General features: G+C 46.6%; 1 protein-coding gene across 1 annotated transcript; it reads left to right on the plus strand.

Moving 5' to 3' along the window:
- LOC135806676 (uncharacterized) lies at positions 1 to 27,873 on the plus strand. Its single transcript, XM_065320906.1, has 19 exons — positions 1 to 577; positions 1,253 to 1,368; positions 2,214 to 2,382; positions 3,386 to 3,424; positions 4,306 to 4,395; positions 5,760 to 5,855; positions 7,356 to 7,402; positions 8,838 to 8,955; positions 9,202 to 9,365; positions 9,872 to 9,983; positions 10,559 to 10,695; positions 11,159 to 11,243; positions 11,685 to 11,759; positions 12,374 to 12,430; positions 12,587 to 12,676; positions 12,987 to 13,056; positions 15,668 to 15,753; positions 16,276 to 16,383; positions 26,983 to 27,873. Exons 1-19 carry the CDS (start codon positions 485 to 487, stop codon positions 27,100 to 27,102), a joined length of 1,872 nt encoding a protein of 623 aa, XP_065176978.1. The 5' UTR covers positions 1 to 484; the 3' UTR covers positions 27,103 to 27,873.

Here is a 27,873-nt window from a genome sequence, read left to right on the forward strand (position 1 = left end):
AGTAAAGACTGCCCATGTAACCCGGATTTGTGTTGGCAACAAGTCTTGCAGTCTTGATCGATTGATGCCAGCACTCTGAGTCTGGCCTTGTCCTATGCCTGTGTACGTGTGTCGTCCAGGCTGTCACTCTCGTCTTTCATTCGTCTTTTCCATAAAAGTTACTTATTGTTTGAGCAGTTTCTAGTCAGCAGTTTGACCCAGGTGGTTGGTGGGACATCAGACTAGCCTGCACGTGCACAGCGATGCTTGTGGACGCCGGTGTTGCAGTTCGAGCGTCCAAGAACAATTGTTATTGTTTCCAACACTCCAATTTGCAGCTAGCAGTGTTCGAGTCCAGTACACTGAGTGTGTGGTGCTGCGCAGTCGGTGATCAGGTGATGTTCGCTGTGCTAGGGGGGCCAAAGAAGATTCATACTAGTCGTAGTACTGTAGTCTGTAGTCATAGCTCTGCTTGAAGTAGCTCGTTAGTACCGTAGTTGAGATCATGGCTGATGACTCGACAGTCCAATGCGTCGCTTCTTGTAACGTGCTCTCCCGGAGTGGTAGCGGCGGAAAGCATTCATACTCGGCCGCTGAGGTACCATTGTTTTGAGGTGTTGTTGTATTGTGTTTTGAGGTGTTGTTCTATTGTGGTTGAAAAATTGTATTAAAAAAATACACTAGTTGAGGGAATTCCGGAATGGAAAAAAAGGGAAAAGTCTGAAAAGGGAAAAGTCTGAAGAATTTTTTTCTGTCACCCTAATATTCATCAGTTTGGGGGGAAAGGAAGTAAGTTAGTTGCATAATTGGCATGCATTGGGGACAATAAGGTGAATAAAGCCACGAACAGGATAGCATGCGCAATCATAACTCTATACACACATGTAAGCGAGGCCGAGGTTGGTCAACTGTTGCAAAAACTTCTTCCTTGATTCTCGATTGTGATGTATTTCAACTCAGTGGTGAATGTCACAAAAAATGTTATGGAAACGTTAGGCAAATCTCGCTTACATCAGATTCTGTGTATAGAGTCATGATTGCGCCTCTGATCCAGTACCGCCATACCAATTCACTCGACCTTTCGCAGTTGCAATTTACATGACAGTGTATCAGTGTTGCATAGTAGTGGTAGTGGTAGCGGACACTGGGATGTGATTAACGTGGTGTAAATTTCGCCACAAAAAGTTTGAAGAGTCGACTGGAAAAAATAAATGAATTAAAGTTCGTTGATGATGTGTGTGGCATGATTACATGTGTGCTGACCTTTGCACAGCTATATTCATTTGTGGAACATGTGAATCGCTTGCTGTCTTCAACGGATGTTCCGAATGTTCCCATTGCTGAAGCGAAGGATCTGTTTGACATACAGCAGGACGGTGCATTGTTCTGGTAATCTTCATGCACGGCACTTTACTCTGATTTCAATTTGTAGTCGTCTGTGCTCACTCTGAGTACATGAAGAGTGATACCGTGGCCATCATCTAAGCTTGGTTCAAGATATGCATTGACATTGGCATGGGCTACAAGTCTTTTCAATGGCCTGCTGTATAGCTTGCAGGTCTTTTCTGCATGTCACACTTATCCTACATGAGACATGCTAAACGGTTATTTAGAGCAAGCAGGGATGCCTCCAGATGGGAGGGGTCACCCTGGTCAGCAACCCGTTGGAGTGGGAGAATTGCCTTCTTGAAGAAATCGTGCCAGGTTCAGATTTGACCATCCAGTCTTGCTGGACTTGGTTACGTGTGCCTTTCCTGCCTCACTTCTAGTCCATGTTAATGTAGTAAAGAGAGCTAGCTCCCTTCCCTCCGGAGTCTCCAGTGCTACTTTTGTGTTTCTTGTGTTTAGTAACTTAGCCTGGTGGTGCCCTCAGGTTCTGCTGCTGGTACATGTGAACTCAGGACAACTTGCAGTCTAGAAGTATACTTCTGCTGGTACATGTGAACTCAGGACAACTTGCACTGTCTAGAAGTATACTTGGAACATGACCAGTGTCTTAGCATTCATTATTTACTATAAAATTATACTCGTAGGCCATGCTAAAAGTCGTAGTCACATGTATTATACTTGCTTGTACATGTACTCGGCATAAAGTAGACTGTTGGTATAAGATCAAAATGTCATACCCTGTAGTCTTCTGGGTGCTGACTTGAACGATCCCGGCGTACCGTAATCTATCCATCAGTCACTGAGTACACGATGTGTTTCTGGTGGCTGTGCCGTTTTGACACCAGTTATCTTCTCAATCATGTCAAGACCAATGCGGTGAATTTATCGCAGTTGAAACGACCGGCAACTTCAAAGCTAGCTGCTATCGGTAACCAAAACCTTGTCATCAACGGAGCGAGAACGATAGGCTGCAAGATCGAGAACATTAGTGCGGAGGATTTGTATGACAAGAGAGTAAGTAATCTGCCGCCTGCATTGCTGTAATCTCTCCATATAGCGGGGTCATGTTACGAATAAGCTGAATAGAGGTCAGGGCTGCATGCCATCTGTAGCACTGTAGTTCCACAACCAATGGCTGTAGTACTGGGATTTCATGTAGTCATGTGCCGGGTCCGGCCGAATGGGATGATGTCATGTGGTCATGTGCCGGGTCCGGCCGAATGGGATGATGTCATGTGGTCATGTGCCGGGTCCGGCCGAATGGGATGCTTGAACAGAAATGAACATTACGGACGGGAAAACCTGTTTTACACGAATTGTGTGGGTCATCTAACTTTTTCGGAATAAGGTCCGGCCATGGCTGAGCCGGCCGGACTGGGTGCTGTGACCTTCCACGTTTTCTGGCCAGTCAAGTTCCAATTCCCAATAATTTTGGTGTTATACCCTTGCATGTAGCATATGATTTCACCCACTCCAATACACTGCAAAAGGCACCAAACAGGGGCGGATGCAGGAGGGGTTCCAGGGGTTCCGCGGAACCCGGTCTAAATGTACTGCTGGCAACCATATGAGTGTCCATACATCTATCATCTATTCAGTTTTGACTATACTGCAACCCCCTGTAGAGATCCCTGGATCCGCCGCTGCCAAACTGATTGTCACCATTGATGAGAAGTAGACTTCCTGCTCTTCCACCCTGGTTTATTCCAGCTGCTGGTGTCCCTCCTTGTGTTGCTCATCCTAGTCATACCGTGAACTGTTCCTCCTTCTTTTCTGCTCCTTGTTCTCCTCTATCATGACACCTACCACCCAATGCAGTCTGTGTACCACAGTACACAGAAAATGACATGAATTCACCCTGGTCTGTGGTGCAATTTACCAGCCGTCAACTTTCTTTGGAGTTAACGATGGGCTAGGAATTTCTATTGTTTTTCTTCTTCTCTGTTTTGCTACTTATACAAGTAGATAATATTTTGTTGATGACGTCTTGCTTGGTTGTTTCCTTCTCTTGCATTAGGAATACCTTGTACTGGCTGTGCTTTGGCAGATTGTGAAAGTAAGTTGCTATTCGTGCAGAAAATCAGCACCACACATTTGAGTAGAAGACTGATAAATGAGCTAACATATTCCATGAGGTGTGTGTGTTTGTGTGCACATGCATTACTTCATGTGTGCAATAGCATTACCTCATGTGTGCAAGAGCATTACCTCATGTGTGCTATAGCATTACCTCATGTGTGCAAGAGCATTACCTCACGTGTGCTATAGTATTACCTCATGTGTGCTATAGTATTACCTCATGTGTGCTATAGCATTACCTCATGTGTGCAAGAGCATTACCTCACGTGTGCTATAGTATTACCTCATGTGTGCTATAGTATTACCTCATGTGTGCTATAGCATTACCTCATGTGTGCAAGAGCATTACCTCATGTGTGCTATAGTATTACCTCATGTGTGCTATAGTATTACCTCATGTGTGCTATAGTATTACCTCATGTGTGCTATAGTATTACCTCATGTGTGCTATAGTATTACCTCATGTGTGCTATAGTATTACCTCATGTGTGCTATAGTATTACCTCATGTGTGCTATAGTATTACCTCATGTGTGCTATAGTATTACCTCATGTGTGCTATAGCATTACCTCATGTGTGCAAGAGCATTACCTCATGTGTGCTATAGTATTACCTCATGTGTGCTATAGTATTACCTCATGTGTGCTATAGTATTACCTCATGTGTGCTATAGTATTACCTCATGTGTGCTATAGTATTACCTCATGTGTGCTATAGTATTACCTCATGTGTGCTATTGTATTACCTCATGTGTGCTATAGTATTACCTCATGTGTGCTATAGCATTACCTCATGTCGCTGTACTGTGTAAGTTGCTACTGATACATGTATAATAATATATCATTTGTTGCCATGCAGGCCAGTCTTTTCCAGCGAGTAACAGTCAAACACCACCCGGAGCTGATTCGACTGGCGGCACCCAATGAGGATCTGTCCGAGTTTCTCCGGGTATGTGCACGGCTAAGCCTGTATGGCTATCAGTTGCCTGCCGTCGTCGATGTGCACGGCTAAGCCTGGTGGTCGCCTGGTGCCACTGTAGTGTAGTGCCCTGGTTCTTGAGTTCAATGTGGGGCAGCAGGGCCGCTGGCACAATGGGTACTGTCCAGCTAGTCTAGTCATGGCCCAGACTACTTTAGGATCCGGATGGTGCATCTGATTCTTGTGCTGTAGTCCACCATACCATTCCCGGTCCAGGGCAGTCCACTCCCGGTCCAGCGCAGTCCGCCCTACCCCTCCCGGTCCAATGCAGTCCACTCTATCACTCCCGGTCCAGGGCAGTCCACTCCCGGTCCAGGGCAGTCCACTCCCGGTCCAGGGCAGTCCGCCGTACCACTCCCGGTCCAGGGCAGTCCGCCGTACCACTCCCGGTCCAGGGCAGTCCACTCCCGGTCCAGGGCAGTACACTCCCGGTCCAGGGCAGTACACTCCCGGTCCAGGGCAGTCCCCGTACCACTCCCAGTCCAGGGCAGTCCACACTACCACGCCCGATCCAGGGCAGTACACTCCCGGCCCAGGGCAGTGCACCGTACCACTCCCGGTCCAGGGCAGTCCACCCTACCACTCCCGGTCCAGGGCAGTCCCCGTACCACTCCCGGTCTAGGGCAGTCCACTCTATCACTCCCGGTCCAGGGCAGTCCACTCCCGGCCTAGGGCAGTGCACTCACGACCCTGCGCAATATTGTTGGTCAGGTTCTGATTGGGGCAGATGACACTATTTCAGGAACCATTGAATATGCATGCGTAGTAGCAAGGTGTAGAACTTGACTTGAAGTGATGGAGTGGTTAGTGGCTTGCTTTACCTGCACTCGGACTTTGTGTTTGCTGACTGGGGTCCAGTCACGTTGGCATGGCTCAGTGCAGGCTAGCGGCACCAGTGCTGCCTTTCGTTCATTTGCCAAATACAGTGACTTACAAATACAGTGATTCACAACTACAGTGATTCACATGTATACAGTACTGTCGGCGCCCCGAAGAACTGGGGGTCAGGGTTCTAGCCTTGCCAGTTCTTATTTTTAGCGAACACAGCAGTTTCGTTCTTATTCGATAGTACAGTCTTACATGTACATGTATGCGGAGTTATACGTCTGAGTGTGCATTATAGCGTATATTACGGTTTCCGTTCTTATCTGCAAAAATCCAGCCTACACCATTCTTAAAAATTGGTGAAATTCTAGCCTGGCCGTTCTTCGGCGCCCGACAGCACTGTAGTGGATGACTCATTACATGCATGTACGTGTACGTACATGCATTGTACGTGCATTGTACGTGTGCGTACGTGTATGTGTGTGCGTGTGTGCATGTTGTGCTTGCAGCTACCAGCTGAGGGTATATTGTTACGCTGGATCAACTATCACTTACGTAATGCTGGATTAGTAAGGGAAGCACAGAACTTCTCAAGTGATGTAGCAGTAAGTACTAGTATTACAACTACAGTCAAACCTCGTTAGGACAAACACTGATAAGGCGAACTTTCCATTAGTACGAACTCGGGCCAATCCTATGGTTGGCCAGGCATCAATTCAAGTCAAAATTATTCGTTTACGACGAACTTCTGTACAGCGAACTTTCGCAAAGACGAACGATTTTCAAGTGTGATTTGAACAAAATCAGTGTGGTCATGTACATGTAGTACGAACTTTCGGTCCACGAGGGTGCGCTGGCTGCCTTTTTTTCTTCTTTTTTTTCAATTGTCGAAGCCATATCGTATGCACGTACAGTGCAGTGCAAATTGCTTTCAAGCATGTTTTGAACAAATAATCAGTGCGTTGTACGAACTTTCAGCACAGTCATGATTCATTGCATATTGCCATTGTACTTACCTGTTTCTGGCTTATGCTAAGAATAAGATGCTTCCCATGTACAACAGTATGCATCTTCACATAAATACAGTCCATATGATGTGCATATCGATTTTTTTGTCAGATCTGGATAAGAAGAACTCCCGATAAGACCAACAAATTTGTTCAGTCCCTTGAAGTTCGTCCTAACGAGGTTTGACTGTACTACGACCATCATGTGACTGTGTGTGGTCTGTGCTGCATGGTGGTGGTGGTGGTGGGTGTGTTCGTGTGTGAGCTGCTATCAGTGTCTGCAATGATACCGCAGTGCCACGTGAGTCTGACACTGCATCAGATCTAATAGCCAGGCCGCTGAGCAGTGCAGTGCACAGGTTGTACTGTCTGAGTCAAGCTTAGTCAATCATATAGGCCAGTACTGGTACTTGAATGGACTGGTACTCACTCTACCCATAGACATACACTTGCTGTATGATGTCCACTAATTCCAGGCTGCTGAGGAGCTGTGGCATGGCATACATTCATGTGATGAGCCTTAGAGATGCGTTTAAGGGCAAGATCTGAGTTATCGTTATCGACCTTGAAAAGTCATGCTTGATTTGATTTCTTAGGCGAGTTTTAGCCATCTAAGGTCAAGAGATCAAACTGTCGACCTTCCAAGCGCAGCATTTCCCCTAATGACACTATTAATTTTGGGAATGATGCGCTAATCAGGACCCCGCGGTGGGAAAGCCGGTTATTGGCTATCGGCTATTGCCTGAACAACGGTCATGTGCCTTGTTAGAATACCTCTTTTGCCTAGTTTGTTTTCTGAACTTCAAATGATGTGTGCGGGGTTCTGACGGATTCATTGGCTGATATGTTAGCCGTGTTGGCTATCATATACTGCATGTACATATAGATCAGATTGCGCAATGTGTACTGACGTGTCCACGTTTTGCAATCTGATCTATATCACGGTACCGGCGGCAATGAGAATGACAATACAATGACTGTATTCAGAGTGTGGGCATTGCTGTGGGCATTGCTGTGGGCATTGCTGTCCCGGGGCATTGCTGTGGGCATTGCTGGTTGAAACACAATATTCTTTTGGCCCTTTGTCCTTTTGTTCAGGATGGCCACGTGTACATTCACCTTCTGAATCAACTTCTGGGACAGCAGTAAGGAGCTTATTGAATGATGGGCCTGACAGTAAAAATAATGGTACAGTCGTCCCTCTCTAATCCGGCACCTTTTGCTACGGCGTTTTCTGCTGGATTAACGAGGGTGCTGGATTAAGAAATCCTGCCCTCTGACCCGGCCCTACCCAATTGCATGCATGTATCATATGTCAAAACGCAGGGTTTTTCCGTGTCGACCCAAGTATTTGGTGCACGGCTTTATATTCTCAACTGTTCTCCAGGAATATACACAGTGATAAAGTGATAAAGTAAAACAGAGAACATGTTCACATGTACTCTTGCACACACACACACACACCTGAAAATTGGCAGGACACTACTCCTTGCTAAAATAAGAAAGTATGGTTGACTGCTTAGCCGTTGTCTCCTGGACAACATTGCCCCTCTTGAGAAGGCCACGCAAGCAGTCGACATCATGCAGGTCGAACGTTGTAGTTAGTTGTAGAACGTCAGTAGAGTCGGTCAGTGTCGTGCAATGTTATTGCATGAGCTGATTGTTTAGTAACTGGTGGTGTTAGTGGACACAAGAGTACATGAAAACCGGTTTTCATGTACTCTTGGTGGACAGTATAGCGTAACTTACTTGTAGTTCCTTGGTCTTTCTCTTTGTATAAATTGAGTTAGGGTTCGGAAAAGTCCTAACAACCAACCGAACTGAACTCTCCCGCGCGAGGTTGAGTACAGTTGTCAACTGAACTGAACTCTGAAGAGTAGCCTGGCCTGGCAAGGAGTGTACCTGTATGGTACGCGATTTACGACTGCCGGATTATGAAATCAAACTACGTGCAGTTTGAGCGATTCGTTTCAAAAAGTCACTGCCGGAGGCGGAATTCAAATGCCGGATTAAGATGTAGGAATTGAACGAAAAAAATCGGTTTCGTCAGAAAGTGCGCCGGTTGGCAAGGGTTCCGGATAAACAAGTGCCGGATTAGAGAGGGACGACTGTGTGTGTATTGCTTTTATTCCTGGAGCTATGCAAAAGACGTTACATTTAGTGGCTGGTCTGTCTACTAAGTTGATGTTATTGTCCCGGACCGCCGTTGAAAGCACTATTTGAACATGTAGCCAGCTTTCTTTCACGGTACGGTACGGGACATGTGCGTCAGGCATGGTGTGTCACGTGATGAAAGCCCGATGCCACATATTATACACACACACGTACATACCGTTGGCAAAATAAGGCGGTGTGGACCCTGGCTAGCGCCAGACGCTACTGAAGTAAAATCTTTTGCATAGCCTTGGGAATTAATGTACTTGTCCCCCCCCCCTCCCCCTCCCTGCCCCTCTTGACAGGCTGGCTAGGTGTCTGCCTTTCTAGAATGGAAGCCACCAGCCTTAAATGTGGGTTTCTGATGGTTTACTCATGTAGTGGCCGTGCGGCTGTTAACTGCTCTGCTCTGCTGTGTTTGTGCAGATGTCCATTGACATTGCTAGAAGACTTGGATGCCCTTCCCCGTGCACACAACATTGTGCGAATAGCAACAGCTCAGTTGAATTGCAAAGGTCTTCTTTCACCACAGGACATTGTACAGGTGCGCTTTGTGCATCCGCAAGTGCATGTGAAGGGCTCCAATTCAAAACGCGATAAAGACCAAACCAGAGTGTTTGCATTTTTTGTCACAATAGAAGCCCTTCATGTATTATCACATGATGGGCAATTCCGAACATATCACATGTCACGTGACATCACCTAATTGTTATCTTGTTTATATCACATGATCAGGTGTTACATGATCAGCATGTGATGGAGGTTTTCCGGTCTTTGTCCTATCATGCAGGGAGTGAAAACAGTCAATATGGCATTTGTAGCATTTGTGTTCAACACGCGGCCGGGTCTCCAGCTGCCCAGTGACTCTGCTATGAGACGTCTGAGCATGGATAGGGACCAGCTTGAACAGAGAGTGCACATGTTGGATAGCCAGCTGCAGTCGGAGAGAATGAAGTAAGTCAGCAGTGTGGCCTACAGATTTCTACCACGGTGGAGATGAGCTTCTCTACTTTGTGGGGCCCGCAAAGAAAATGCGTGTGGATCTGCTGCGTGTCATTGGAATTAGTAAGAGCCTCCGAACTGCCAAATTTGGAACAGGAAAATCCCAGTGCACATTCCACGTGATTTCTTTGCGTGGACGTAGAGCAAAACAGGTTTTATTTACGTTGCGGGAACATGAAGAGTGTTCCTGGGATTCTTCGCGTTGCGTTCCCGTAACGTAGAGCAGAATATCAGTAGTCATCAAAAAAAATGGTTGGCTCTCTTTATCTCTATTTGGCAGTCTTTTGACGTGCCGGGGGGGGGGGGGGGGGCTGAATAAAATAGCTTTTGAAAGAATGATTGCATGCAGATATGGTAACTGCATTACAAACGCGTACAAACACGATCTGCTGTTGTCATGGTAACTGCCTCACAAACATGATCTGCTGTTGACATGGTATGCTGTTTTACATTTGCAGTAGTTCAGTGGTGGAAGAACTAAGGACTGAGTTACAGATGAGCCGTTCCACCTGCTTACAGCAGACTAATAATCTTGATGTATTACGCAGAGAGTGTGCAGATCTGAGACAGGTTAGTTCCATCAAACCGCCTGCACGATTGCACTAGTGTACATGTAGTACTTACAAGGTCCTACCCAGGCTACTGAGTACTCCTACTCACTGTGCTTATACTGCTACTGTGGCATACTCTTGACAAGTACAATGTACTATTAGTATTAGCTGTCTGCAGGTGCAGTGTACTACCAAGTAGGTAGTGTTGTGGTTGGACCTGTGCAGCATTCAACACATCATGAATATGTGAATGCACTGCACCTAGCATAGCTAGCACAAACGTGTGCTAGCTAATAAGTACAGTCATGTACACGCACTTCAAAATGTTCAAACATGGACAATGTGTCACTGAACTGATTGATCCATTTCAAGAACGTGTACATGATTATACTGATCAACGCCTCATCTACAATGTACTTCTCCTGTAGTGGAAGTATCATTTCCAAAGTGCTAGCAGCAAGTTAGTATGAAGTGCCGTGTGAACTTATTATGCATGACAAAGGATCACCAAACAATAATATTATGATTGTGTTATTAGCGACATGGCTCTTACCCAAGTGTGTATGTGCCTGGATTTCTCTTGACTGTGCTTAGGCATTGTTAACTTGCAAGACAGAAGCAATGAGAGTAACTACGGAGCACTTACCGGCAGTACAGCGTCAATTGTTGGGGACAGAGGAGCGCCATAGAAGGACAGAAACACAGCTACATGAGGCAGAGGCTGCTATCAAGTAATCCAGTGAATCTGATTTTTTCTGCTGGTTACTTGTTAGAGCCATTATGGGCTATACCGTTATGCACACGCATGCCACCCCCCCCCCCCCCCCCACACACACACACCAACACACAGGTGTGCAGTCACAGTACTGTGTCACTCTGAGGTGACACACAGATGACAGTGAGTTTGCCTCTTAAAAATGCATTCACTTTTTGCCCTGTGTACCCATGCATGCCTTTATTCTTCAGCCGCTGATTAGCTCGGGATGCAGTCTACTGATATTGACAGATGCTGCCTATATTTCTGCCATTGAAGTGTGAGCTGTGGATATTGATACTGCATGCATCCCTGCCATTGAACTGAGGTGTCTACTGACATTAACGGATACTGCATGCATCTCTGCCATTGAACTGAGGACTTGTTACAATTTTAAGACACTGACATTGATGATGTGGTGTGTTTCTCTCATGTCACAGACAAATGCTTGAAGATAACAAGGTAGTCCAGTCGCAATTCGCACTCGTTGTTCAAGAAAGAAATCGTTTGCGACAAGGCGGTGACGTGAGTAATCAACCTCATTCCTCCGTGATCTGTCTGTAGATGAAGCTAACAACGTTGTACATAACTTTGATACCCATAATCTCTTTTATCGAGATAGCAGCTGGTCAATACAGTGCTGCCCGTAACTCTCTCTCAAATAAAATTTGGAGCAATACATCCCAGGGCATTGATCCCAGGGCATTGATCCCAGGGCATTGATCCCAGGGCATTGATCCCAGGGCATTGATCCCAGGGCATTGATCCCAGGGCATTGATCCCAGGGCATTGATCCCAGGGCATTGATCCCAGGGCATTGATCCCAGGGCATTGATCCCAGGGCATTGATCCCAGGGCATTGATTTTCTCGTAGATGCGCTTGTCAGCCCAGTATCCTGGATTTTGTCACTTGCAAACAGCCTCTGCTAAATTCTGCCTGCGTTCTAATGTGCATCTTCTGTACAGAACAGCCAACGTGCTCTCCAAGAGAAAATTGACTCTTTGCAGACGCAATTGGATGTGGCTGTCAAGGAGAAAGAAGTAAGTTTGACCATGCAGTCATCCGAGGGCTTTGACATACTGCAGTCTTCCCGGTTTGGCTTTGACATATATACAAATGGACTAGCATTATTGCTAGTCCAATGATTTTGTGGACATTCCTGTTGGTAAGTGTACATGAATACCAAAGTGTGCAGCCTTAAAAGTGGATCATTGTCTCAGGGAAATTCCCCAATTACATCATTTTAGTGTTGCCGTGTGTTGAAGAACAATTCAAGCAGGTCTCCTGCTGCACAGCTCCAGCCAGTCCATTGTATGAAATACCATGCATATTCCCGTTGTGTAGCTCCGAAAGTCATAAGTGATCCAGGAATTTCGCCATTGCAAACATCCATACCGACGCTGCATACAGTCATTTTCATGCACTCTTCAGTGATTTTTGGCGATGACTTCCAGTTTTTAACAGTGTTCTCTAATGAGGTTATGATGTGCCTTTGATCGTCCTGTCCTGTCCCGTCCTTTCCTGTCCCGTCCTTCCCTGTCCTTTCCTGTCCCGTCCTTTCCTGTCCCGTCCTGTCGTTTCCTGTCTTGTCTTGTTTGTTTGTTCGGCGGGCTGTTGTGCTTTTGTTTGTTCCTATATTCCTCACTCGGGAAAGAAACTACAAACAGCAATGGAAAAGACCGAAGAGATGGTGCAACACACGCAGGCGGTGGTGAGTTGCCATGCACTCGGCCAAACTCGAATACATTGGAAATCTTCTTCTAACGTTATGAGACCTCTGTGTCTCAATGACACTGTTCATATGCATGTTGAACTTGCCGGGTCTAAAGTGAGCTGATCTCTTTCGTTGTTTGCTGATTCTGTGCAGTATGAGCTTCAAGCAGTTCATGTGTCACACTTGAAGATCCTGTTTGCATGCCACCAGAATGCCAAGTCGTTGGCAGCTGCCATTTACAAGGTACATTACGACTACTAAGTGCAGTCTTGTAAGTTGTAATACGGCTTGTACTTCACTGAGGTGTTGCCCCAGTGCATGCCGTGTGTGCTGGGGATTTTCTCAAACTGAGCACTCTGCATAATTATAGACCTACATGTGCTGTACACGATGCACGATACTAGATCTTACAGCAGCAAGAGTCCTGACTACAGTACACATGCTGAGTGTGCATCTCCCCCCCCCCCCCACACACACACACGCTCAACTGAATGCAGGTTACAGTGCTGTAAGGACTTGCCCCGCTCCATTTTTGTTGCTTTGTTCTGCGTAGGATCTGAGTAGTGATTCACTGTCCAAGCAACCTGGAACTCGATCAAAGTCAGGATTGTTGAACCGAGTGTGTAAGTTACGGCAGTACTCACGGTAATATGCAGAACTCTAACTGCGTAAACTAGCATTATGTCATCAGGTGTTCTCGTTACACAAAGAGACATACCCCCCCCCCCCCCAAGTGGGCAACAACTCTGATCCATGCCTGTGGACCATCAAAAAAATCCTGATCTACAGTATTCCTTTCCTTGAAATGCTTACAAAGCGATCACGAATTCAGTGTAGGAATGCTTACAAAGCGATCACGAATTCAGTGTAGTAATGCTTACAAAGCGATCACGAATTCAGTGTAGTAATGCTTACAAAGCGATCACGAATTCAGTGTAGGAATGCTTACAAAGCGAGTGCACGAATTGTAACGAGTACTAGTACCTTGCTCACCAGCGCTGCAGCCAGGAGCACTTTTTTGTGGAGTTAACGCATGCTCCGTACGTGGAGGCATACACGACCCACACACAGACACAGCAGTAGTTGGTTGGCACCACAGGGTAACTGGGCGAAGGAGCTGGCAGTGTGTAACCATGGAGGCGGCCGACCCGACAGAGGCGGGGACCGAGAGTGAGACCGAAATGGCGGCTGACCTGCCAAGGGCAGTGACCGAATAGAGTGATTCGGGAGAGTAGAGAGAATGCTGCCAGCTACTGAGAGTTCAGTGCCCAAGCTAGTTACCCTGGTGGGCCAACCAAATAAGTCAGTGCTCAGAAATAACGCGAGCATTGAACGAGGAGTATAGCAGGAGCTGCTAGCAGTCAAGAAATCTAGGTACCGATAGCGGTACTGAGAGTTGGTATGTATACCGGAGGAGACATTCGTCAAGGTGCAGCGCTACTGGTCAGTCACTCACTGTGGCTAGCTTCTCTGATACTAGCCGCACCTCGGATGGCTCAACACGGATATAGCGCAGCACGGCATCGCTGCGCCATCGCCCCATATGGCGGATCACGTGCTCTGGTACGCCTGCGATAGCTGCAGACGTGGCTGCTCCGATCCGGAATGAGTGGCTGGCATAACTGGACGGATCTGTAATCCCATAAAGCGGAAGGAGGGTCCGCACCTCCCTCGTGACGTCCGCTCGTGTCAGAGGCTGGCCATTGTGGTAGACGAGCAGCTGATCTCTAGGAGATTGGGACTCCGCCGACACTGCCGACAGGTACCGCACCATCGCCGTAACAGGGCAGCTGATGACATCGGTACAGCCGCCCACGTGGACTACCGTGCCCCTACCGTCCGGGTCCGTCTTTGATTGCAGCAGCGTGATGGTGATACGAAATGATTGTTGGTCCAGGGCCACGTTGCCAAACGTCAACGAGGTGAGCTCACCACAGCGCAGGAAGCCATAAAATAAATGAAAACACGGAGCAAGAGTCATGCGAGCCAATGCAACTAACAAAGAGAGCCAGGCACGAAGGCTGCTGAAGGGTGTACGTATGCAAAGCGAGCTGCTGAGAGAGTTTGCTCATGCGCACAACGGTGCATGCGCACAACGGCGCATCTGTGAGCTGGCGCGAACACGCGCGTGATAGACATCAGCATACAGTGAAAACATTACGTCACCGCGTTAACATACTTTAGCTACGCAAAACTTGCAATATTTCCAACGGTGGCAGAATGAGTGCATGGGATGAGGTTTGCCATCGAAGGCCCCATTGGAAAAGTTGAACCGGGGTGGGGGGTATTCGCATTGATGCGTGAAGGCTATATAAACACACGATGAACGAAACGCAAATGCAGCGCCACATATGCCGCATGATTCTGCTTAATCTGTGCCAATCGTGTGCATGTCACATTACACTCAAACGCTTCTTATCCGGACGCCTCAAATACGGGCACCTATCTCTACCGGGCACCTTCAGCTTGAGTTCCTATGGCAAAAATGCCTTGAATTTGGGGGGTTTGAGCTTTTTTCGTATGCGCAAGTGCTTATTTGTCACTGCCAACCTGTGAAATCCACACATTCTTATCAATGGATTCTTTCTTTAACCTGAACATGTGCATTACGTGCCAAATAAACTTCTTCAAAAAATGATATGATACATGGTAGATGAGTTACCCTGAAATACGGGCAAATCTGAGATACGGGCAATGCCCGGTCCCAAGGTGCCCGGATAAGAGACGTCCGAGTGTACATGTATTGTGATACTGTGTGCATGTCACCAGTGTCTGCTCTAGGATTGTAGGACAGCCGGGTACACGTGTACCTGGCGCAACCATTTCAACCGGGTCGGAGCCGGGTACACATGTACCTGGCGCTGTCTCACCAGCCGAGGCACATGCTTTAACTGGTTGGTTGGTTTATTTTAATTCGGGCAATAAACGGGAACTAGGCCCAATGTTATAACAGCGAATGGATAAGCCGCATTTAGAAAAAAAGGACAAGAATTAGAAAATTAGTTTAAATTACGAAAGAAGAAGCAGTATCTGACACATACAAGCCATGTAGTCAGTCCTTTCAAAGTTCGAAAGTGTAAAGTACCAACCGGGTCACAGGTGACCCGGTACTATATTTTCAACCGGGTCCAAGCGCCGCCCAACCGGGTGGATTACCCGGCTCACCCGGCGCTGGAGCAGACACTGGTCACATTATTGTGTGTGGCGGGTGTGCTTTGAACTGGTTGTTTGCAGATAATGATAAGCGTGGTGGTGAAGAGGTCAAGGTCTTTTATTGCTTCCTCAAGGAGTGTTTCCTTTTCCTGTACAAGCCAAACAAGGTATGAGCGTAGAGAAAACAGGGAGGGGGGGGGGAGTAGAGATGATTATTGCAATAAGATGAGACACTTTTTTTTATCTAAGTTACTGTCAGACATGTGATGCTAGTGTGTGCATGCGAGGTTGAGGAAATCTGGCTGGGTTATTGGAGAGGTTGCGCATGGCAAAGTTTCATAGCGTTCCACGGATCAGCCTGGGGCAACAACGAAAAAGGCTAACAAAATCGGATGATTCAGAGCTTGCGCAAGATTGGGAACGTCGAGTGTTTCGGATTACGGGAAATACGCCTCGACAGTCAGACATGCGTGTGTTCATTGTACGACGTGGTACGCAGGCGCCGTACAATACTGTGTGGCACTACGGTGATTGCAACAAAAGTAATTTCGTTGTTCAGTTCTTTTTCTATCGAAAGTTGGTGTGCAAATAAGTGTACATGAGCACAGTCCAAGCAATCGTCTCTGTCTTACCATGCCCATACAGCCAAGCAATCGTCTCTGTCTTACCATGCCCATATGCCCATACAGCGATCTGATCCAAGTGAAGTTTTACGTGTTGATGACACTTTGCTGGATACCACCACTATCCCGGGACAGTACTTCCTGATGATCTCATCATTGAATGATGCTACACCGGTAAGTTCTCTCATTCTTCTACTGATCCTTTGCTGGATACACTGATCTCTTGATCTCTTTTCCGCAGTTCGAATTGTGACCGGATTGTAGCTGCATGATGCCTGAAGCTGCAACTCTTCCTATCTCGAGTTGCGATGGGTTCTCCCTCAGCGGATTTTTTTATTGCGCCATTCTTTGCCGAGTCTCACGCGACCCGGAATTTGTTTTGCAGAAGGTGAGAGTGGTGGCGTTCCTACGAATGCGGAGAGCTCAGTCTATCTGGGTATAACGCGAATCGTGATTTTTGGCAGAAGCATGACCAAGTGCGCATGCTTTCCCACACTCGTCTTGTTCATACAGTGTCAGTTCATTGGGTTCAGGAAATATGGATCTGCTTCCCGTTGTACTCCTTTGACTACCGCAGCTGGGATGTACAAATCATTTGTACTCTTATCTCTGGCTATGCCGATGATGAGTGAGTCAAATGGCCGCTAAATTTGATGTCATAAAAAATTCCGCTGTGTGTTGGGGGAGCGCCAAGTTGCACACTCTTGGTCATGTATAACTCTTGATAGCAGGTTACGAACACTGGTCTACCTATTTCGGTAGAACCATCGATGTCAAGGTCATTTATTTACAGCGCGATGTACGATATTTTGTGTAAATCAGATCTTATGAAGAAGGGCTGAGGCTTCCTGCAGCTTCATCTGTGAAAAGAATTCGGGTGGACACACCCATTCCCATAGCGCTGCACATCACATCCGAACCAGTTCCGTTATTTTTTACAACGTTTCGGCACTTGGCCATCGTCAGGTAATAACAATGAATACCGTGGAAGCCACACAAGAGCAGTATATACGCAGAGTGTAGCGCCAAAAAAAGATGCGAATTACCGTATTATCTCTAATATAAGCACAGTCTCCAATAATAGCACGTCTCCAATAATAGAACACCTTGGGGCGGCATTCAAAAAATAAAGTGCTCAGTCTCCATTATAAGCACACTGTGTAAATTCATTATCTGTACCGGCGAAAAAACCCTGAAATGTGTGTGTCTGACATATAAATTTGGCATGGCAACATACCTCTGAAATGAGGTTGAAATAATAATGGAACAGTCTCCAATAAAGGAACGTCTCCATTAATAGCACGGGGCGGAGGTACATTGAAAAAATAAAGGACCGTGCTTATATTAGAGATAATACGGTATGTCACCTAGTATGCAGAAGGGGGGGGGCAGAGAGAGAGAAAAGGCGCAACTAGCACATCACGGAGAAGAAGCATGCGCGCTACCTTCTGATGCTTCTTCTCCGTGATGTGCTAGTTGCGCCTTTTCTCTCTCTCTCTGCCCCCCCCCCCTTCTGCATACTAGGTGACATAATTCGCATCTTTTTTGGCGCTACACTCTGCGTATATACTGCTCGTGTGTGGCTTCCACTGTATTCATTGTTATTACCTGACGATGGCCAAGTGCCGAAACGTTGTAAATATAACGGAACTGGTTCGGATGTGATGTGCAGCGCTATGGGAATGGGTGTGTCCACCCGAATTCTTTTCACAGATCTTATGGTCACACAAAATAATACAGAAATACCGTACCAACTTCTACCAATTTCTACCAACCTCGAACCTGGAAGATCCTGTAGAGGAAAGAAGAATCTACCTTTTTGGGGTAGAAAAACAACGAAAACATCCACCAGCCAGTGCCAATTCAAAGGAAGTATGAGTTTCGAAGCCTGAAGAAAATGTTAACTTCTGGCCGTTGCTCGGATGATGACTACAGCACAGCTTTGTGGCAGAGCTCCGCCGCGCAGGTTAGCCATCCCGGTTCAAGTCTTAGTGGTTCCAGTCAATTTTTTCTTCAGACCTTTCCTATTTCAACTCCCTTCACCCAAAGAAGTCTGAGTTAATCCCTGTACATCAAAAACGCCTGGAAAAGTATGTTCTGGTGGCAGTAGAAACATGAAACTTGGTAGGTACTTTCTAACCCCACAAAGGAATACACATGCCTAATTTGAAGGAAATCCGTATATGCCATCAGCCATGGGTTTTCCATAATATGGATTTCCTTCAAATTCAGAAATCTATAATAATTAATTTTAATTAACATTCTACTCCCCATGCTAGAGTATAGAGTAGACACACACGCGTGCAGGACGCGACACACCAAAGGACAAGAGAGTGAGTTGGGAAGAATGGGAATGTCGGGCAGAGTAGCTGGCCTCAATAGATGACTTGCACAAAGATCCGAGCCGCGAGTGAGACGGGGCAAGTGCACCCTGTGCACCCAGGCTACACTGCGGGCACCCTACACCGTCTGTAGTGTACTTTTTTTGTCAGCATGAATGAACGGTGCACGGCATGTACATGTACATGATCAGTACCGTCACTGTCTTCAGCAGCTCATGAGTCATGCATGAGCACTTGTAGATTTAGTGGAAGTACATGACTGTATATTATGTGAAGAGAAGCCAGGTGTCCAAACCAACCCAAAATACTCTTGCCTTATTCTTCGGTGAAATAGTTATAAAAAAATTGTCTTTCTAAACAACAAGGAGCATAGAAGCAACCTCGATGCACCCAATAATATGGCATCCGGGAACAGCAAGTGCTGCACGAGGATCCCAAGAACACGTCAAGTTCCATGCTACCCGTCGCCATCAAAAGAACGAAGGATAACTGTGCTAGCCTAGTTCATATTCAATGTAACGCTAACAGTACGGGGTATAGGAGCCTGTTGGGAAGGCGTGGGTGAGCTGTAAAATCTTGTACGGTTCGCACAGCACAACATACATGCAGCAGTTATTGCGACGGTTAACGTCGATGGACGAGAGTCATAAAGCACAGTCCATGGCGGTTGACGTTTCTGGGCTTCCTTTCCGAAAGGAAAGTTTTATTTCTTCTCAAATAAAGCAGAATCATGCTGATTATACCAGTCTGTTATGAAGACAAGGAAGCAGCCATGGACATTGTGCCATACTAAAGGAACGACAGGTAAAAGATAAAGCACTTCATCTGAAAACTCAAGGACTATCCATAGATACAGCAAATGATAATCCTAGCCTGGTAATGTCCAACTCTGTCATGTGAGCCATTCGGTGAGTTATCATGGGAAGCATAATGTTCGAAATGCTGAAATTTGAACAGTTGCAGTTGTGTTCGTCGCCACACAATGCCATCGCCAGTTCACATTCGAAATGTAGCCATTTTTACGCTTGTGTCATTGTACACGGCATGGAAGGTTGAACAGATTCAACTCTTCCATCGCTTCCTGACCTGTACAGTAGTGCGGTTGCGTTCCCGTTCCTGACACTCACATCCGTCTCCGCTAACCAGCATCATGAGCACTCCAATGGTTCCCGTCGCTCCTTCCGTATCGTCCCAGCGCGCCCCGACAAAATGTGAATTACTGTAGGCAGCGGAGCCAGTGTATGATGAAGGTGAATGCACTGTTTGATGATGCTCCAACAAATCCTTTCACCGTTGTATGGAATTTGTAAGAAGAGTAGTGGCTCAACTGTAGGTCTAACACAGAAGGTACCTCACAGCGCAGTTCTGTTACGTCCACAATAATGAACATACTCAGCACACTGTGATGTGTATCAGACACACTCTGGCATTATTTGTTCCACATTCTCCCAGGAGGAGATAAAATGTAGTTCAATCATGTCTTCAGTACATGGGGTACCGTTGCCTCCTTGAAACTAAACAGGTATGCAAGTTACTTTCCCATGAGACCCAGCCGGCGCATCTCGTTCTCATTACCAGCTAATCATGGAGAGGTATAATGTGACTTTCCACCACTCCCTGATTCAATCATAGTTTGCGAGCCTGCGCCAAACTGCTTTCTCACTAGAGCCAGGCATTGGATACATATGGCTTCAGTAAGGTTTACAATGCTATGTCTCTGGCCTAAGTCCAAGTCTAGATACAGCTGCTCAGAGTCAGGGCTGATGAAGTGTTCATATCGGAACAAGTGAGACTTCAACAGTAGCTAGTACACATCAGGTCTGAGGACTTCGCAGCGTTTCTCCAGCACACTTGTTCTCTCCTTCAACTCAGATACTACTTGAAGTACTACTAAAGGCCATCTGGCTCTCACACTCAGTCCTTCCACCCTTCATTTTCGTGGTTTGGGCTTCCACTCGTGACTCGGCAGGTTCCTGGCCTCTCCGCAGTCTGTCCTAGGAGAGGGTCGCTCTGGAGCTAGTGCAGCCGAATCAAAGGGAATCGAGTTCTTTCTCAGACGTTCACAAACTTTCGTTGTGCTTGACTTCGCTTCCACTGCGGGAAAGTAGTCACACTTCAGGACCACGACGTGCTTGTTGCAGCCTACACGAATGATACTAAAATAATATTCCCTCAATTTTCTGCCTCCCGGCCGGCCGGCTCGGAAAGGAACGTATGGAATGGGAGCCTCAGTTCCATCTCTCGTCTGCTAGTGCATTCAGGAGCGCAGCAGCGCTTCAGCATGACGATACAAGCCGAATCAAAACAACTCTACTCTCTAGCCAAAAAAACTAGCTCAGTGTTCGTCAGGCAAAAAGCGAAACTTCGAAAGTCACGAACTCAAAAGGTGGGGAAGTCAGAGTCAGAAGGTCCACTTGCCCCGTCTCGAACCCAGACAATCTTTGTGCAAGTCATCTATTGAGTGCGCGTTAATGAATCGTGTGGTCGGCCTACCGAGGGCAGGAGCTGTATATGACCAAGTGGGTCGGCCTGCGCTGAGCAGGAGCGGTTTGTGACCCATGCGAGTTGGTGGGTCGGCCTGCGTTGAGGAGGAGCGGTTTATGACCCATGCGAGTTTAATAGTAGTGCGCGAGAGGCCAGTCACGGAGGAGTGCCCGCATCCGTGTGTTTCAAAATATATGGAGTGGAGTGTAAGAGTAAGAAATGGGATGAGGAGGGTGGGTCAGAATTTGAAAGCTGACTGCAGGCAAGAAACTGGAAAGCCAGCAAGCTCTGTTGTGCGCACAGGAAATCTGCGCATGCGCAGAGCGTGGGCATGTGATGTCTATGATACACAGCAGTATGTAGAGAGAGCAAGATCGTGCACACACGTAAGGAGGGTTATGCAACCCGTTATAAAGGCCAACAGCGAAGCAATGGTACGTGCCTGTTAACAACGGTTAACTCCTACGTTAACCGGACATTTTATTATTAGGCCATCATTTTTTATATCTATGTTTCGCGTCAGTTCGACTTCCAAAATCATATGCGGGAGATGGAAAAAATAAAAAGTTGCAAAATAATAAAAAAGGCTCATCAGAGGTGTATGCACTGTACATAGCACAATAGCTCGTGCATGGTGTACATTCGAAAGAAAAATCGTACATCGAAGCACAGCATCTGGGTTATCAGCATGAGTAAATATTCACTTTGGACAGAGGAGGCAACCGTTGGTGCCTATGCTTCGCTGGAATATTGTACTTAGACTTCAGCAGCGGTGCAAAGAGCTCCGGAACGACGCATCCTCTCAGCTTAGGCGATCAATGCGGTCTGGTGTAAGCTCATAGAATATTCCTCCCAGATGCCGAACAAACGATTTACCAACGCTGGCCTAGAGGCCATTTCTGAATCCCAGCTTCGCCGTATGCAACCTGTCCACACTGATGACTCGCACGATCGTACACTTACTGTGCATGTTCAATTTTTTATTTTTTTCCGAAAAAAATCAAAACGTATGCATGCGGACGACGCGAAACATAGCTATAAAAAATGATGGCCTTAACACTCATTCACTTCATTAGAGAGGTTCCAGGGTACAATTTTCCGTGCCAAAATCCGTATAGGCGGTACAGTTTTTTTCGAGTCGTGCTTCATACGATTTTTCAGCAAGGAGAATCCGTGTGGACTGGCTTTCATATGAACCATGTTTCGTATGGAGATTTTCGGTCATTAAGTGCAGAAAGGTTTTCGCGTACAAATTTGGTACGAGAAACATCGATTTTCCGCGGGAAGTTTTGACTTCGGTACAAATTTTCAAAATAAAAAAGGCATAGCGCGGGAATATGACCTGTGTGCGATCGTAACCTGGCAATGACGGTACACACATAAGTTTCGTACTCCGGAACATTTCACTGCTCGAAAACGATGTATAAAAAGTCCGTAGCGCCTCTACGGGTTTGGCACAAAAAATTGTACTCCAGAACCTCTCTATTATTGTAGACCCCGAGGAGTAGGCAAAGCCCGATTTTGCCAGTGAAGCCTCGATATTTTGCCCCGAATTTTGGTGGCTCATCGTCGATATTTTGCTCTCATTTTGCCAGGCCACTCGATATGTTTGTTCCCTTTCTGCTCCAATGCGATGCCAAATTTGTGTCACATGTGGGAAAACTGACCGAAAGTGGGTCACGTGTTGGCAAAATGAGAAAAAGTGAGTCACGTGTTGGAAACAATGTGCGAAAATGAGTCACGTGCACCATATAAGTGTAACAAATCTCCCAATTTCCAGCGAACATGTCGATATTTTGCTCCGTTTTGCCAGCGAATTCTCTTGTCAAAATTCTTCAACATTTTGCTAGCAGAATATTGCTAGCAAAATCGGGCTTTGTCTACCGGGGAGAGCAGACAACATACGGATGACTCATGGAGTGCTGGATGACTCATGGAGTGCTGGATGACTCATGGAGTGCTGGATGACTCATGGAGTGCTGGATGACTCATGGAGTGCTGGATGACTCATGGAGTGCTGGATGACTCATGGAGTGCTGGATGACTCATGGAGTGCTGGATGACTCATGGAGTGCTGGATGACTCATGGAGTGCTGGATGACTCATGGAGTGCTGGATGACCGAATTTGGCATGTGATAATCACATGTCCATGCACAAGGTGCAGTGCCCGTTAGGGGGGGGGGGGGGCAGGACTGTAGGCGTACGAGTGTGATGGCGGAGGGCCGTGTTAGATCGCCAGATGAGAGGAGATTGCTGGCCCATGGTTGCCCAGCCTCAATATTTTAACATGGAGAACAATAATTATCAACATTGATATGCGTTTGCGATCTGACACAACTTAAAAAAAGTTACGTCAGATTGCAGACGCGTATCAACGTTGATAATTATTGTTATTGCTAGCCAAGATCATCAGCACAATCCTAGCAAGGCAAGTTGCTGTGCTATCCCAACTATCTGGCAGCTGGGCAAACGTGTGGGTATGTACATCAGTGTGAGTTGTATGCCCGCACGGTGGGCTCTTTGCGTACCTTATCGCGTTCAGCAGTACACCTGTACCTCGGACAGCTCCTTGGCTTGTTGTGCCGTATCTGTGCAGGTGTGCAATGTTGATGGGTGATTGCCTTGGTTGCCAAGTCAGCTACCTCTCACATGGTCCAGACACAGGAGCCAGGTTGCTGTATCTGGAGCTTGCTGCGTTGATGGGGCTAGCTGATGGAATGTCCGCTGGTTGAGACTGGACAGAGCATCAGCAATCGAATTCAAGCCCATCCCTGTTGGATCAAGACCTGTCACCGGCGGATGTCCTTTCTGGCCTCCCTTGTTAGGGTGATACGGAAAGGGGCTTTTGGCACGGTTGTGTGGTTCCCTCCGATGTCTTCTCTGCCATGACTGAAGGAGTCGACGCCGGTGATGAAGCAGTAGTCGCAACTGAGGTGTACTCTTGTGTGAAAGTGGTTCCCTGCGATGTCTTCTCGCATTGGCTGGGAAGCCTCCTCTTGAGACTGTCAATTCGAAGCAATATAGCCCTCTCCAGTGTTCGGAATTCCTCAAGTGTGCGGTTCTCCTGTTCTGCTAACTGTCTGTTAATGAACTTCTGCTAGGTTCTAAATCTTGACGTGAAACTTTCATCCAGTTCTTGCCTTGTGGGTAGATGGTCTTGGCATGTTCTACCCACGTGTCCTCTAGGACATTCACAGATGAATCCAGCTGTTAATGTCCAGCAAGTGCCTAGTACGTCCACGCTTGACGTGAATGAGAGTTTTCCCAGGAAGTGGTCGAGTTTGCATCGAGTTGTCTGGTCACTGTGTATCCTGGCCTCCTCGCCCAGGGGCTCACAGAGCTCAGCGACTGTGTCATCTGTCAGCAGTCATCTGAGAGTTGGGCTTCCATGCACACTGTGTCATAAGAATGCCTAGGAAGGCCAGGTATGTAGATGGGCCAGTAGCTTTCTTCTCGGCTTGTGGGATGTATTGGTATTTGGATGCTTGCATGATGACGTCTTTCAAGGCTATGCTGCGGTGGGCTGGTATTGAGGAAGTCGTCCAGATACTGGAGAAGGTGACGAATGGCAATCTTGGAAGCACCGGGCCATTCAATGTCACTGGCTACCGAACGGCCGGGCATCGTCGGAATAGCATTGCCCTTGCCATCGAATGCCAAGTAGTGACCAGGCGGATGGGTGCACACTGCTCAGGGATGAGACGAAATTCGTTCCGCGTATCCAGCTTGGTGGCTGTGAGGTGACTGGCTTGCCATTTTCGGCCCGGCGATTGACGTACCTGGTAATGGAGACTGCCGTGTCCACGTCGAGGTCAGCAGCCCAAGCTGTGGAGCTCCATGCTGCAGCCACTGTACTCGGTAGCAATCGACTATGAAGCTGTGCAAGCCGGATTGCCTTTCATGTGTCATGCAGCTTCCCGTTCCGGTGTCTCAAGTTGCTCAAAGTTGTCACGGTGCCAGGGTTCAAGAGACGGCATTCGCTCTGGATGGCGGACTTGCCGTGTCAAATTTCTTGATAGCAATAATGTGAATTTACTTCGAAATTGACAAATTGAGAGCATGAGACACAGTAGGTTTTTGGTTGCTGCAGAGGGTCATTACTTTAATATAGCAAACTCTTTTTTTTAAAAGTATTTTTCATTCATTCCTGTTAAAGGGGAAGTTAAGGCAAAAATCAAAATTTAACCAGTTGTAGTCTTCGGGGTGCTGAGTTGAATGGTCTTGGTCCGAGAAAGCTGAGACGCTCCCTTCCTACTTGAATCCCAATCGAACTCGCGCACTTCCACCGAAACTGGGTGACTGCGCCCTACTAGATGGGGATTTGTATGCAAAATGTCACTAAAAGCGCCATTTCGTTCTTATAAAAGCACGGATGACCGCGATTGACCCATATGTTGTAGTATTTTGGACGCTGAGTCGACTGGTTTTGGTCCGAAAAGGCTGCGATGCAGCGCTCCTCCTTTATTCCCAATCGAACATGGTTGAAGAAGCGGTCACGTGCTCCTGGGTGCCCAAATCACCTGGTCACCACGCCAGCAGGCGACAACTTTCACACCAAGGTTCAACTCGAGTTCAACTCGAGTGACAGGAGTGCACCCAAAAAAGGTCAAACAGGCTAGTAAGCTGTACCCTGCAGGCACGGTGACCAGGTGACTGGTGTACGCAGGAGCACGTGACCGCTTGTTCAACCATGTTCGATTGGGAATAAAGGAGGAACGCTGCATCGCAGCCTTTTCGGACCAAAACCAGTCGACTCAGCGTCCAAAAGACTACAACATATGGGCCAATGGCGGTCATCCGTGCTTTTATAAGAACGAAATGGCGCTTTGAGTGACATTTTGCATACAAATCCCCATCTAGTAGGGCGCAGTCACCCAGTTTCGGTGGAAGTGCGCGAGTTCGATTGGGATTCAAGTAGGAAGGGAGCGTCTCAGCTTCCTCGGACCACGACCATTCGACTCAGCACCCCGAAGACTACAACTGGTGAAATTTTGATTTTTGCCTTAACTTCCCCTTTAAAGTAAACATCCGCGAAATAGGAACTTGAAATGTTTTAAAAGAAATAGGAACTTGAAATGTTTTAAAAGAAATAGGAACTTGAAATGTTTTAAAAGAAATAGGAACTTGAAATGTTTTAAAAGAAATAGGAACTTGAAATGTTTTAAAAGAAATAGGAACTTGAAATGTTTTAAAAGTGGGCCATTGTGTTTGACCAAAAGGTTTTGGTCCACAGCCAACTTTGGATTCTGTAAACCGTGCTCCTTAGTACTTTGAAGTACTTCACATTGATTCAAAGTGAAATGGCTAATTTTTAGCAAGTGTACCAGATAAATGGCCATACCGGCCTTGACTCTGAGAAAATCTATCCCATTTCGGAAGCACCACGCGAGGCACTGACATTTATGTTCCTAGCCTTGACTTTGATTTTGTGTTTCTCATTTTGTTGCAATCACTGCTTATCCATGCCGGTTCCTTTTTCTTCTCTTTGCCGTGGTTGGCTAACACCCTCTCTCTTTGCATTGGCCGGTGTTATCACTGTGCTATGAGATGCTGTAATAAATAAATAAACCGAATGCGATTGTTATGATTGGCAACCAACAACACTGAAAAGAAAGCCCAGCCACCCAGTTAGGCTTGGCATGACTGCAGACGTGAATTACCGCTCAGGTACCTGAAACTAAAGCTACAGGATTTAGTTTAGTTTGAACTACTTGTACATGTAATGTGACATGTACATGTACACCGCAGTACGGGCAACATGATAGGATAATGTTTTCGCGCAAAAAGCTCCAAATTAGCAGAACATTCAAATTTGGTTCTAGGAACTATGAAGGAGTGTTTCCGTCCTCCTCGTTTTTGAAGACTGACAATAGTCTGGTAGCAGCAGTCCGGTTAATGTATTTGTTTGTGCTTGCACGCGTACGTATGTGGATGTTTCCATACCAGACGCCACTGACGTTCAGATTTGACTCAGGAGATGAGCTACGAACGTGGCATTTAGCACTGGGCACGGCCTCAGAGTACTGGACTGGTGTAAAGACGTTGCGACAGCGTCGCTGTCAATAATTCCTTCAGTGCTCACTGCAGCGACTACCACAGTCGCCATGGCAAGCGTGTCTGAGCTGTTGAATGTTGCTGTCGAATGTTGCTATTGGATCTATGCACCATGTTGTTCTGTTCATTGCCTGGAAGACTAGGCCGAGTGCGCTCGGCAAGATTACAGTGCACGCATACACTTCACACAAGATTACAGTGCACGCATACACTTCACCCTCGTTGTGTACATTGTTTTAGACATACACGCACTGTCCTGTACACCTCACATTGTTGTGGGTCTACTGTGAACCTGTTGAACTGATCCGGTTGGCAATTGTACAGTAACCATGGCACCCACATTCCTTGTTATTATGTTCTATTGGCACATTTTCAATTAAAATTGGTTTTGTTAACATTGACAACATTGCGTAGGAAGCCCGATTTAACACCCAGTTTTAGAAATATATCTTTGAGAATGCGATATGAAGCCGGATTAAAACCTAGGTAGTAGCTTTGTAGAGCAATTTCTGTCTTGATCTTTTTAATTCATTTCTTTCTAGTGATGATCCATGTGCAGAAGAATCAGTTCTATTATAATTTTATTATCGCGACAGTGTAAGCGTATTTCCGGTTTGAGAACTTGTACCAGACCTCCATTTTACAGTGTACTTTAGTCTTGAAATAATATTATTGTAGTCAGCCTCCATCTTTGGTGTGTAGTGGAGCCATGTTGTATCTTCCTTTACCATGCAATGTTCTTTGAGAAGTAACAAAAAAGGAGAAAAAAAAGATAAAAAGGTC

The sequence above is a fragment of the Sycon ciliatum genome, chromosome 1 (genome assembly GCF_964019385.1).
Source record: "Sycon ciliatum chromosome 1, ocSycCili1.1, whole genome shotgun sequence".
NCBI classification, from domain to species: Eukaryota; Metazoa; Porifera; class Calcarea; order Leucosolenida; family Sycettidae; genus Sycon; species Sycon ciliatum.

Excerpts from the sequence above, each read along its gene's own strand:
- LOC135806676 (XM_065320906.1), top strand. The coding sequence starts at position 485 with ATGGCTGATGACTCGACAGTCCAATGCGTCGCTTCTTGTAACGTGCTC. Across the intron at positions 10,696-11,158 it reads GAGGCAGAGGCTGCTATCAA|ACAAATGCTTGAAGATAACA; the intron begins GTAATCCAGTGA and ends CTCATGTCACAG. Across the intron at positions 12,431-12,586 it reads TGCAACACACGCAGGCGGTG|TATGAGCTTCAAGCAGTTCA; the intron begins GTGAGTTGCCAT and ends GATTCTGTGCAG.